The 14318-nt window shown below is 33.3% G+C and overlaps 1 protein-coding gene across 2 annotated transcripts; it reads left to right on the forward strand.

The window, feature by feature from the left end:
- Positions 1–1434: 1434 nt before the first annotated feature.
- LOC128183559 (protein FAM76B-like) lies at positions 1435–12380 on the forward strand. Of its 2 annotated transcripts, none has more exons than XM_052852609.1 (9): positions 1435–1598; positions 2393–2466; positions 2795–2855; positions 3477–3632; positions 4564–4952; positions 5823–5918; positions 6343–6523; positions 7514–7615; positions 9422–12380. In XM_052852609.1, the coding sequence occupies exons 1-9, from the start codon at positions 1518–1520 to the stop codon at positions 9512–9514; spliced, it is 1233 nt and encodes a 410-aa protein (XP_052708569.1). In that variant the 5' UTR covers positions 1435–1517; the 3' UTR covers positions 9515–12380. The 2 variants fall into 2 exon arrangements, with proteins under 2 accessions (XP_052708569.1, XP_052708570.1); XM_052852610.1 differs by having other exon boundaries at positions 2393–2457.
- The last annotated feature ends 1938 nt before the right edge of the window (positions 12381–14318 follow it).

Raw genomic sequence — 14318 nt, forward strand, 5'->3', positions numbered from 1 at the left:
TTGTAAATGATTGCATGAAAGTTGTAAGTGACTTGGAAGACTTTTGTGTATTAAAAAGCATTTTATACATGACTTGGCATTTTTGAATGTTTAGTCAGATCATTTTGGGCACAAAACCCAATATTCAAATGTGCGTTACATAAAACACATAAAGCCTCGTTATGTACTCGATTACTTTGTTTTACCTATGGGAATTCATTTTCCCAGAAATGTTGATAGGTACAAAAATATCGTTTTCTTTTTGTTGGTTTTGATTCCGCTGGCCCCGATGAAGACCTTTTCTTATTGGAAGCCATCACACTTAATGATTTAAACCTTCGGTAAGTCAAAACAACTCACGATAATAATTAACACTTAATGTGTTTGTTATAGTCATTGGCATTGTTTACGTAAATCCAAGCTCAGCTTGGGCAATCGTAACTACAGCAGCTTGGGTTCGTAACTGGAAGTCAAACAAGCAACGTAATTTACGAACCAAATCGGGAAATCTGGAGATTTTCGGGTTGTTCGACAAAAATCAGGTGAAAAGCATGACCCGCCGGGTCATAAAAATTAAACGGGTGAATGTTCGAAAAATCGGGTGTGACCCGACGAAATCAGGTCAGTTGGCAAGTATGATGTCTTCTGGAATAAATTACTGTTTTGTGATATATGCATGCATTAATGTTTAAAATGAAGAAATAATAGGTCTGTTACGAAAATTCAGGGAAACTGGAGTCGAAACATAGGACGAAGCGTAAACCGTCTTTGGTTCCGACATTTATAACTCTTCCAGAATCAAAATATGAGGGATTGCGAAGAGAAGTGGATATAGGCTATGCCTGTCCACTTCTCAAAAGAGAATAAGTCCAAATGACTGACAGCAGAAGAAAGATTTCAAGAACTCTGCATGGGATGGTCATATATTGTTAAGGTACCTACTGCAACGGTGTTAATGTCCCTGACATACAAACGTTTTATCACAAAAATATTTGTTTCAAGTACCCAAAAACGTTTATCATTGTAAAATGCAGACGAAATTCGGAATTAAGCCGACATGAATGGACCTGAAGATTATTAATTTAGCAGAATGCATAACACATATATGTAAATAGACAAACACTATAATTAATTGCAAAAAACTTAAAAACTTACCAAGTTATATGACTCTTCCATCGTTCTGAATATATTTATTGCTAATCTGTGCAAAATGATATCATTTGGATGTAAACAAAATCAAACGGCCATCACAACATCCGGGAAACTCCCGCCGAACATCAATGAAAGACACGATTTCATTGGTGGAGACAAATGTTTCTAAATTATTTTTTATAAATTATTATTTAATGTTATTTAAGCAAAAAATTCTAAAAGTATTTTTCATCTTATCCAATTTATAAAAATATACAATTTTTAACTTATATTTTCTTTCAATACTTCCGGTTTATACCGACACTTCCGGTGTATAATTAATCTCAAGTTCACAGACAGAAGCTTTTGTAATTTTCTAGTTTGAGAGGAGATCGTGCATATGTATAATGGCTGCATTGTTTGCATGTACTAAATGTCATAAAAGACACCCTTTTGAAGAGTTATCATCCAGCGAACAGCTTTGTAAAGTATGTCATACCTAAAAGTTTGTGTTTTTCATCCTTCTGATCTTTGTGTTTACAAAGTGTTGGATGATTATATGTAGCATTTTGCTAGCTTAAACTCCAAATGATTTACAGTGGAATAAGTATATATGGTTATTTTTATGACCACCTCCATTCATAAATATCCTGCAGATCACTGAAAAAAAATTTTTCCCTCATATTGTTTTGCTTACCTCGCTTACCAAGGTAAATTGTAAACAAATTTTATATAATTTTAATAACGAATGTAATAACAATTAGATATCTGTTTAAAGTTGATGCTATTTGCTCAATCCTAATCACGGTAACTGCGGTACTGCTCTTTTGCAGGGCAAAATAACATAGCTTTTAGTGAAATATGACATAACGTTAATTGTTTCATTTACGTCTTTTAATCATCTACTAACTTAAACTTTGGCAACAAACTAAATCTTTGCCAAATATCAGTTTACCCTACAAGAGAGCTGTACCACGGTTACTGTGAAGTGGCTAAATAATAATATCAATGAGAGATTCTATATTGTTTTTCATGTTTATCATGAGGATACAAATTAAAATCAGACTATTATAGACTTTTATAGACTTTAAAGATCTTTTAATCACTATATATCATAGAAAATTTAATCACTATATATCATAGAAAATTATTTTAATTGTTTGAGACAAATTCCTATGTGGTACTGTATATTAACAGATATAAATAACTTCTAATATCTTTTGTTGCGATGATAAACAAGTGTTGAGATAATTCGTCTATAATATATTTTGATGTTTTGTAGGACTGTAGGAACCATTACCCTGTTGTGAAGTGTACCTACTGTCGAGGAGAGTTCCAACAGGAGGAGTATGTCAGGTTTCTTAGTTTTAATTAGTTGATGATTGCTGTAGTTGGAAGAACCTTTACAATATATTCATCAATGAATTGTAACCTATTTATGAAATTATGTTTGTAACTTAATATTGTAACATTTAAATGTTTTACTCAATGAAAACAACTATTCAGGACTTTTTTTCTGTCAAGAATTAGCCAACTATTTTTCTGCACTTCCTTTTATTTAAAATATCTGAGTTGAAGATAATATTTCTTTTCCATTCTTTGACTGAAAGCTAAATTATGATAACTTTACAGATTGTTAATACTGATATATATAGTCTAAATTGTGTGGGTTTTATTTCTACAGGAAAGGAAGCATCAACTCAATATGCAAGAAGTGTACACAAAACGTCAAACTCTATGGAAAGGTAACTAAAGCTTAGAAATTCTGAGATTGAAATGTACATCTATATCCTACATGTTGAGTATTTTTCATCAGTATGTTATATTGGTGATGATAGAAAGTACATTATGGATATGCGTTTCACGCACCTAGATATATCATGGTAATTATCCTAGATGATTACACTTTTTAAGTGAAAACCGAAGTAGAAATCTACCTGTAAACCCTCCTGGAAAATGGCCTGGAAATCTGTCGTAGGATTTCTAATTTTACTCTTAATGTTAACATGTCTCAAACTAAGACGGCATCTCTTTTTTTTTTACCATGATTGACTTTTGATATAAAATACAGGCTAGTGTAGTTTTCAATCAATAGATAAAACTTACAATAGATTGAAGGTCTTTAGGTACATGTATTTACCAAGGAAGAAATAAAATCACTGACAGCTAATATTTCCTTTAAAATGTAAGAGTTTTCTTATAAACTTGTTTTATTTGCTCAGGAACTTGAGAGTACATATTGTAATATGAAAGTAAATTTCATTGTCACTAAGGGTTTGTATAAAAATAATGTCAATGAAAAAAACATATGCCTGAATAGAAAAAAGTATTTGACTAATTGTAATGTGTTTTGATGTTTTCTTTAGCCCACAGTCTGTGAATACTGTAATATCCTGGCTGCTTTCATTGGGTTCAAATGTCAAAGGTGTACAAACGCTGAAAGGAAATGGGGCCCGCCTTCCACTTGTGAACAGTGCAAACAAAAGTGCGCCTTCGATAGGAATGACGGCAGCAGGAAAAAAGTGAGATGCCATCTTGTAGCATGTTGTCTAAACTGTTATGTTATGTACTGTAGATTCCTTGTTTATACGAGAACTTAATTCCCTGATTCGACGGTTTTCCATCAAATTGCAAGAACATAAAATTACGAAAGCCGAAATTTTATCATAGTTTCATGTAGTTTACATATGTCCAAAAATTAAAATTCATGAGACGGGCTTCTCGCGATTTTAGGCAGATATTAATTCCTCGCCTTTAAATAGGAATTTACAGTACCTGTTTACTGGCTATGAGGACCTATGAGGACCGTGGCAAGATACCGTAATTGTCTCCTGAGACAACAACAATTTCACGTGAGGAAGCCTAGGGGAATAGTTGCTGTCGAAGGGGATAATAAACTTGCTTTTGTCCAAATAGTCAGTAAATAAGTATTTTATTATACTGAAGACAAACATTTTCTTGAATGTAAAAAAAACTAGAGTTATCAGACTTCAAATTTAATGTAGCGACTCAGATTACATCAGAGGTGTTCCGAGTTTAAAATTAAGGGGAATTGATCGCCCCCAGTGAATAGTCTCGATGACTATTTACCATGGGCGGATAGAATGAAAACTATTTTATGGTGAGAATAGAATAGCCTGTTTTTTTGTTGTAATTGTAGATGGAAAATTTACACAAAGATTTGATAGATTTAAATGTTATCATCTTGATTTGATTGGAAGGAGTTAGTGAATTAGTTATATGAGCTATCCAACCTGTCAACTATGTTAACTAAGTTATTCCAGTTTTCTTCGTAGATATAAACATTTTAGAAAAATAAATGTAATCTATTTTATGCCAGTATTTAAAAATGTTGATAGGGTATACTGATGAAAATTAAAAAGATAAATGAATTATTCTGATTATCCCTCTTTCGCCTTTATTTTTTTGACATGACAATTTAACTTTTTTCAGGTTGATGGAAAGTTGTTGTGTTGGCTGTGTACATTGGCATATAAACGGGTTCTGGCCAAAGCGAGGATACGTGAGGAAGAAGCAAGAAAAAGTCTTCCCTCAACCCAGCAAAAGTTCCCGGAAGAAAAAGTGGACAAAAATGATAAGTTTGACAGCATAATGAATATCAAATCTGAGGACTCCAAATATGACAATATAGGCAGTGTTAGCAGTCGTCATAGTAACGGTAGTCAAGGAGACCAAGAGAAGTTGGAATTTCCAGAGGAAGGTTCCGATCTACCAAACAGCAGCAGTGCTGGCGGTCACAGTCACCGCCATAAACACCACAAACACCACCGAGATCACCACAGGCGCTCTCATGGACGCCACAAGCATCATCATAAACACAAGTAAGCCATATTGGTTTTCCTTGTCTATCAGTGAGAAATATTTTTGTATGGTCTTTCCTGTCCCATACGGAGATCTGTTATTTTTTGTGTTTGGGTCTTATTTTGAGCACTGCTAGGCCTAAAACCATAAATTTGTTAGATGATCAGTACATCTTTGTTATAAAAAGTGCATCATAATCCAAAAGTAGGACACGTTGACCTACTTTTGGAATTCTAAATCGTTTATAATTTTAGAAGCATTTACTTCTTGAAAATATTTTTATCATTCCGTCTACTGTAAAAACTACCAAAGTCATCTGTTTGATCTACCATTCTTGCTGCAATTTATCAATGTATGAATGTTGACATTATTTAGGAACACTCAGTGTGTTAGAGTTGTGGTCAATGGCTGCCATATGGTAAGACATGATTATTCATGGGCTAACCAAATTGATGATCAAGGGAACTAACTTTTACAATACTCTGTAAGAGTTTGCCCGTGACTGACTAAGATGTTAGAACTTTTATTTTGGTAATAAGAACACAGAATGATAATGATAGTAAGGCCGTCCATAAAAAAATGTTTGTATGGAACTGCTGCCTGGAGGTTTCTAGACCCAGGAGGGGGGGGGGGGGAGGGGGGAGGGAATTTTTTTTTTTTTGGAAACTTGAAGTTTTTACTAGTTAAAAATTGGTAAGAAATAAAATTCTCCATATAAACATGATTATAAAAATTCTTTATTTTTCGCTTATAAAATTTTATCAGCGTGGGATATTTCAATGAGTTTGGAGGCAATCCCAAACAGACAATAATTTTGTTTTGGCCTAAAGGATTTCTGATGTACACACTACTGTCTAAAATGGACTGATTTCTGATGTCATTCATTGTAGGTCCAGTGAACCAAATACTCCATCAGATACCCCACCCAACAAGGTGTCCAGAATGGACTCCAAAAATAACGCCAACGGTTTAACACCTACCAAGAGGTAAGCACCAAAAGTAACACCAATATTGTTATCTCATTATAGACTCAGGGATCAGCTGCAGCTGGGATTTTCATGGAGCTGTTTGTTCTTATCAAATGCTAGTCAAACAAGGAACTTGATATAAACTGATTTATTTTTATTGTAAAAAATGTTTTTTAGAAGAAAATGATTTTGTGTCACCTGTCCTTTCATTACCTGCAGAGTAGCAGTATGTAGTTATGTTTTTTTTGGCTTGACAGCAGCATATCTCTATGTTTTTATGAATCCATACTTTTTATTCAATAGGTCATGTAGTATATTTCTATGTTAGTCTACTGTTCTGAACCTTGAAGCAATATGTTATTCTGTTTTTATGACTTTGTATCAGTATCTTACTAATATATTTCTATGACTCAGTATCAGTATAGTTGTATGTTTCTTACAGTTCTGGACTTGGTAGCAGTATGTCGTTGTCACTGTTGAATGCCAGTGCCCTGGACAAGCCTGTTGAGGATCCCCACAGCTCGGAACATCTGATCGCGCTACAACAGCTACAGGAGCAGCTCGACTCCTCCAAAAAACAGCTCCAGCTCAAAGATCAACAGCTGCTGGAGAGAGACAAAAAGGTAAAGTGTAACCGTTACATGTTATGTGAGTGTAAACTTCTCTTTACAAAAATAATCAACAACAGATAGAAAGTAAAAAAATGCTTTAGAGAGACAAAAGGTGAAAGTGTTAAGGTTACAGCTTTTTTAATATCAACAACAGACAAAAAATTGGCTGCCACTAGAGAGGCTCAAAAAATGAAGTGTAAAAGTCTGTATATGTAATGGTGTATGTCTGTATGTAATGTTGTATGTCTGTATATGTAATGGTGTATGTCTGTATATGTAATGGTTCATGTCTGTATATGTAATGGTGTATGTCTGTATATGTAATGGTGCATGTCTGTGTATGTAATGGTGTATGTCTGTATGTAATGGTGTCTGTAAATGTAATGGTATATGTCTGTATGTAATGTTGTATGTCTGTATATGTAATGTTGTATGTCTGTATATGTAATGGTGTATATCTGTATATGTAATGGTGTCTGTATATGTAATGGTGGATGTATGTATATGTAATGATGTTTATCTGTATATGTAATGGTGTATGTCTGTATATGTAATGTTGTATGTTTGTATATGTAATGGTGTATATCTGTACATGTAATGGTGTATATCTGTACATGTAATGGTGTATGTCTATATATGTAATAGTGTATATCTGTATGTAATGTTGTATGTCTGTATATGTAATGTTGTATGTCTGTACATGTAATGGTGTATATCTGTACATGTAATGGTGTATATCTGTACATGTAATGGTGTATGTCTATATATGTAATAGTGTATATCTGTATGTAATGTTGTATGTCTGTATATGTAATGTTGTATGTCTGTACATGTAATGGTGTATATCTGTACATGTAATGGTCTTTGTCTATATATGTAATAGTGTATATCTGTATGTAATGTTGTATGTCTGTATATGTAATGGTGTATGTCTGTACATGTAATGGTGTCTGTATGTGTTATGGTGTATGTCTGTATATAATGGTGCCTGTCTGTTTGTAGATCACCGAGTTGAAGGCTCAGCTCTACGAGATGGAGAAGGAGTATCGCATAAAGCAGCAGACTCAGCTGAAACAGCACACCGAGTCCCTGGACGCTCTCCAGGTCAGTACATGTGTACTCAAGCAGAGTCCAAGAGGAAAGGGGGATTGATTTAAACTAGCTGCAGGACTGTAGCTCCCGGTCGGAAAAAATTCGGATGGACGACCTGGGAGCTACAGTGCCTCCCATAGTAAAAAACTGCAATTTACGGCGCACAAAAAATTGCGCTAGTTTTGGACTTATTAACCTTATTTTCATATAAATTCTGTAAAAATAATAAGTACCATTAAATTCTTCAGCAAATTTACTACTGATATCGTCACTACACTTGCCTCAGATCTTCTCTTAAACATGATAACCGACCTCGGAAAAAGAAGGATGCTAATTTACGTCGAGATCGAGAGTCGCCATTTTTAAATGTAAACAAACTTGCACCTCTTTAATTTACAGGGCTGGTGATGGTGTTTAAAAGACTATCAGAAGTAAGTGAAGTGACGATATCTGTAGAAAAATGTCCGAGGAATTTTTTGGGATCAAAGATTTGTACAGAATTTGTATGAAAATAAGGTTAATAAGTCCAAAACTAGCGCAATTTTTTGTGCGCCGTAAATTGCAGTTTTTTACTATGGGAGGAACTGTAGCTCCCAGGTCGTCCATCCGAATTTTTTCAGACCGGGAGCTACAGTCCTGCAGCTAGATTTAAACATGACCAAACATCTTACTTTTCAAAGCCAATAATTAATAAAGGGTGTATTCAAAGTGTCGCCGGGTGGCGTTGCGGCTCCAAAATAATAACGTTCAATAGGTTTACGTAGCTTTTATTCAGGTGATAATTTACAGATAAATTTCCAATTCTTCAACACACTTGAGATTAAGGTACAAAAAGGGATCTGAAATATAAATGAAATGATAAATACACAGATAACATTATTTTACTCATACTTGCATTTTACTGCGCATTACTTTACTCATTACATTTTCCTGTATTTACACTTATATTTGCACATTTTGCTGTACAGAACTTTACTACTTTACTACATATACTTTACTTTACACAATCACTAGACTCGTACACGTACTTCACTTTCATATACTTGTGTACTACATAAATACATTTATTTTACGGCAACTACTACGCGCCTTACTCTGAAATACATACAACATATGTTTACATCACAACAATACACATACTTTTACTTAATAGTTTCCGTATGAGCAAATACTCATTATCACACATTACTTCGAAATACTTCCAAATTACTCACGGAAAATATAAAACAAGATTATCTGGCCATTTTAGGAATAAATACGGCATTAAATCCGTTTCATTAAAATAAAAACAAACTTACCCAGAATAGTTGGACTCTGGTCAGAAATACTTATACATTACATGTAGGATGAAATGAGGGAGCTGGTAGAAAACGTCCGCTCTCTCCAATTGCTACGCCCAGACTGAATTCTTAAATGCACGGGATTAGAACCCGCCTAGTAAAACCGGCTGAGTGAGCTTTAAACTATGGAAAGCAACTCTAACAATAAATTAGTAACATTATAAACATAGCACAAAATGAATGGAAAGTAATTATGGACGTAAATTGTGACACAAAGGTTGTATTGATTGTTTTCACCATTGTAAAAAATATTAAATGCTAAGATCTACTATTATTTCTTGATAATGATGAGATGGGGTAATTTTGTAAATGAGTTGCAGGATAAAAAGAAATGATACTTGCCATATTTGGGCTTAAGTTGTAAAATCCTCTTGATTTTTTAACTTGACCCAAATATTGCTTATATTTCAGGGCAGTGTTCAGTATAATATTTTGTTGACTATATCTAAGAGCAAGAAAAATGATTTTTTTTTTTCAGACAAAGAATCGAGATCTGATGAAGCAGTTGGCCAGTGTCAAAACCAAAGGGAAAAGCAAAGGGTCCACAGCTAGCCCCAGCCTGGGAACTTAACACTAGGGATGGTATTAGGAGAGAGAGAGAGAGTCCTGGGCCAGGGATGTAGAGCAAAACCTGGAGGCGGAGGAACAATTGAGGAGCCTGAGGACACGAGCCTGAGGACACAATCAGGAGGTAGGGGTACCAGACGACGCCATTGTTGTTGGACGTTCCTACAGCGTACTGGTTTTGTTGTGATTTCGGTTTTCTGACGCCAATTCTAAGTTGGTTGTGACACAGATTTTGTAACTCGAGCTTTTCGTAGATAAGTGGTTTTATTGCTCAGCTTAAGTAAACCCAAGTATCATATACCGGCACGGAAGTACGGATAATATGTGTGTTCTTTGTGTATTTATCTCTGTTATGAATTATGTATTTGTATTATACTCAATTTTTTTTTTAACTTTTACCTTTTAAGAGGCAATATGTAATTTTTATCTCAAAACTACTGTATGTTTTAATTGATAATTTAAAAGCATTATTTGTTTTGCTGCAGAAAGTTTATATTTTATGAAAAAAGATAGGTGTCTTGGTTTGAAGGATAGCTTTAAAAAAATCAGTCAAAAACTTGGAAACAGATGATTTTTGTACTAACTTTAAGTGTTGTATTATTTTATTAATTGAAAAATGCCAAAAGGGTGGGGGGCTGAGAAAAAGGTCACAAGTTAAAAAAAAAAAGGGGGGGGTTAAAATGGTGTTTTGCCTAATAGGAGCAAATAGAAAACTTTCTTTTAACAACAGAAGTAAGAAGTGTACTTGCAAATATGACCAAGCATGACCTTGAGTTTGGTATCTGCGACCTTGACCTACCTCTCATGACATTGTCCACTAGATTGAATGGGTAGACATGTTGTGACCAGTATCTTGGTATCTGTCAAATCTCTGTGTAACTGTTCCATGCAAAAAATGCTTGGGACATTGTTATCTAAGGGTTAGACTTCATAGAACTTTAAATCTTTACATAATTCATTTTTAACTGCTAAGCGAATGTTTAAAATCTTTAGTTAGATTCAAATATTTTTTAAAAATATCATACTGATATAAACTAATCTTGCTTTAATACTGAGAAGGTTTGCAAGTAGAATAAATTTCAATTAGCAAAATGAATGTTTAATTGAATGTTAATATTTTACAATATATGTTGAATACCAAATGCATTAAGAATTGAGCAGTTGTGGAACATGTTCAGTTGTATATTAACATGTATATTTATTCCTTGTGTGAAATAGTTTCAAGTGTATGAAAGCATGCATGTTTTGTACCGTGGGTAGGGTGAGGATGAATGTGAGAGTCATGACAGTCATTTAATTGTACCAGCTGGTATTAGATTGAACAAACAGTGCTAAATTGTCTGGAGAATTTACATGTTTGGGTGAAGTCAGGGGTTGTACATATAGTTCATTTTAGATCACTGTGAGCATTTATATTTTGGTGCAATTGTTCATGTACATATAAATCAAAATGTTTAATAAAGTGCATGGCTGAGAATTTTTGTTCTTAAGAGTCATCTGCGTTCATTTTATGTTCTTTTTAGCAAGTGTTTGCCAATGCTTTTTAAAACTCTTTTAATGTCTTGCAAGTTCAGCTTGACAAATTTTTGTTGTTTATCTCACAAGTCAAGAAACAATACACAGGAGAGAGAGAGAGAGAGAGAGAGAGAGAGAGAGAGAGAGAAGGATTGCTATTGGAGTATGAACTGGTGTAAGACTAAAATATTTTATTAAACACACTGGTTTTATTACATGAACTACTGTCTCAATCAAACTTTTTTTTTATCATTCTGCCATCTACAGACTCTTCAGGATCAAAACACAAGACAATTGCTTCTGTTGAAAAAAAATAAAAATATGAAAACTTGGATACGTTTATAGGTGCCTATGTCTATTAATTTTAGACTTCCTATGCCTTTTGATCAAAATTTGAAGATTGTTTGCAGATATTCTTATGTCTATGTACAATTTAAGTTTCTGTCTGGCAACCTTGTGGATGCTTACAGTTTAGTTTAAAGAAGGCACTAAGATTTATCCCTTTTGTTGAAGAACTTAATAATGTTTAATTGTACAATTTGGGAATTAATGTAAAGATCACAGATTTTAATGATACCAGTAGATGTCTCAAAATCATATATACTAAAGGTCATTTGGTTGTCCAAAAAGCCAAGGACAGGGATTTTCATGTTTCTTTTTTATTTATTTTTTTGGGGGGTTGGGGAGGGGAGGGGGGGGGGGTCGTTCATGGGTGAAAGATTTGAAGGGATAAATTTATTACTAACAGTGTAATGCCAAGTTTTGAAATGTTATCACATCAATGATGATTGTCCTTTTAATTAATTGGCAGTCAATAAACTGTGCATTAAATCATATTAATATAACATGTCTCTGATTTTTTTAAGTTTCAATTTTACATGTGAAACAAGACTTTACAACTTGCTTTTTAAATTTGTACAGAATTTTAATATTGATTATCTTGATAAATGTTTGTATGAGTTATACACTTTTTTCTTAGTTATTGAAATAATCATACAAAGGTTTTTTATTTTTTAATGAAAATTAAATGATAAAATTTCTTGCCTGTTAACTTATTGTGAAATTTATATCTTTGTGCAGTTAGTTGATGCTGTTACATCTTTTACTGAGAAGGAGAACACTAAAATACCTTTTATCATACTGCATTATACAGCAAATACTTAACAATTTCAACAGTCATATATATATATAAACCCCAGTAACTGTTATATCAGCTGACATATCCTCTTTGTATGATCAAGGTATTTCATTTGTATTTTATTTCTTTGTATAATTTTGACTTTGGCGGTCCTTGTTTTAACAATTTCCCGTGATGTACCTATCAGTGACAAATAAAAAGTAGAAACCAAACTACTGTAGGAGTTCTCTTTGTGATTTTGTTTGTAAACTTGTTTTAGGAGAACCATCTTTATGGTTACGCTTCATTCAGTGTTTCATGAGGATCATTTACAATATGTATACCCCAGTGATGAAATATAGTCAACTTTTGGGGCCCCATTTTTGTCAGAAAATATTTACTTTTCCAGTGTCTTTGTGATAACACTACAAATCAATTTTGTATATTCCAATACATTCCACCAATGATTATTTAAATTTTTGATCGTGTAACTGCTGAAAATTATATAGGTAATAACGAATAATTCTTTGAATATTATGAGGGGATCAAATGCCGTCGGGGTGTGATCAAAACTATCATAAAGCTCCCCGGGCTTTACTGGATTTGACCACATCAGATTGATCACATCATAATACTAAAAAGAATGATGATTTATTTCATTTATTTCATAAGTCCAGCTTACGGAAGAAGTCTTCTCGTTATCAAACATACTTATAATAGGAAGTACATGAAATTTTGACACAGTCGAACTGGTCGTATAACAAAATGATTCTATTAGTTTAATCAAATTTGACCTTGCTTTCTCATAAAGGTCACGTCAAGGTCACTACCTTTTACCTCAACTTGTAGGCATAATACACGATACAACCTTTGTGTGTAGGTATTTTACACCATACAACCATTGTGTGTAGGTATAATACACAATACAACCCTTGTATGTAGGTAATTTACAGCACACAACAATTGTATGTAGGTATAATACCCCATACAACCATTGTATGTAGGTATTATACACCATACAACAATTATATGTAGGTATAATACACCATACAACCAATTAATGTAGGTATAATACACCATACAACAATTATATGTAGGTAATATACACCATACAACATTTATATGTAGGTATAATACACCATACAACCATTGTATATAGGTATCATTCATACAAACATTGAATGAAACTATGCCTAGTTTGTATAGACACAGTCAAGCTGGAATTTACACGCCCCTTTAATCGATTTGTCGAAACCTACAGCGACCTACGAAGCATCACGGACTGTACCATAGAATTATGATGATGTCAGATTCACACTCCAATAGGAGACGATTTGGTTTTCTCTTTTAGCTAATGTACTGATGTACATTGACAATACTTTAGTGAATTTTACGTTCATTTTATATGTAATTTGTTTCTTAGTTAAGAGAAAGATGTAACTGTAAACAATGAAATGCTTTCTATGGTTATTCGTGCGGGATATGAAGGCAGTAATCATTGCAGGAAAAAAATTACATAACCCGCTAACGCATATTGGGTATTTTTTTCTGCAATATCGCTACCTTCATATCCCGCAGGAATCACCATGCAAGGAAAGCATTTTATTGTTTAGATACATGATCAAGAACATTCAAATTATTTTAAAAAAATTATCAAACCATTAACCTTTTGAATTCTGTTTTTATTTAAGGCATGAATTCGCAATGAATGGTTTGAAACAGTTTACGCTTTTTTATAAACCGCTTCGCGGTTTATAAAGCGTAAACTGCCCAAAACCATTTTATATCGTATGAAACAAATAAATATTGAATTCATTGCTTATAATTTAATTTTTTTTACTTTTTAGTGTAGATATAAAAACGGTCATTTGACCTTTAAAACGACGTAAAATTATACAAAATTCATATGTTACGTCCGGCGTATTGATACGTTTTTGACGTTTGTCTTACTATTACGTAGGCAACATTCTTTATACGATATAAAATAATTTTTTAGCCAATCAGAAAGCGCGTTACAACCAGAATTAAATTATTTAAGATTGAGACTTGAATTTGAGTAATGAAATTTTTATAATTATTTTTAAAGTTTACAATAACTTGAACTTAAATTGAGTGCTGAGGCATGTACGTGGAACTATAGAAATACACGACATTAAAAAAGTGGAATTACAATTAT

The sequence above is a fragment of the Crassostrea angulata genome, chromosome 5 (assembly GCF_025612915.1).
Source record: "Crassostrea angulata isolate pt1a10 chromosome 5, ASM2561291v2, whole genome shotgun sequence".
Classification (NCBI taxonomy): domain Eukaryota; kingdom Metazoa; phylum Mollusca; class Bivalvia; order Ostreida; family Ostreidae; genus Magallana; species Magallana angulata.

What these genes read in the sequence shown, in the direction of transcription:
- LOC128183559 (XM_052852609.1), top strand. Translation starts at nt 1,518, where the DNA reads ATGGCTGCATTGTTTGCATGTACTAAATGTCATAAAAGACACCCTTTT. An exon ending in CCAGCGAACAGCTTTGTAAA is followed by an intron (nt 1,599 to 2,392) that starts GTATGTCATACC and finishes GATGTTTTGTAG; the next exon opens with GACTGTAGGAACCATTACCC. An exon ending in CAACAGGAGGAGTATGTCAG is followed by an intron (nt 2,467 to 2,794) that starts GTTTCTTAGTTT and finishes TTATTTCTACAG; the next exon opens with GAAAGGAAGCATCAACTCAA.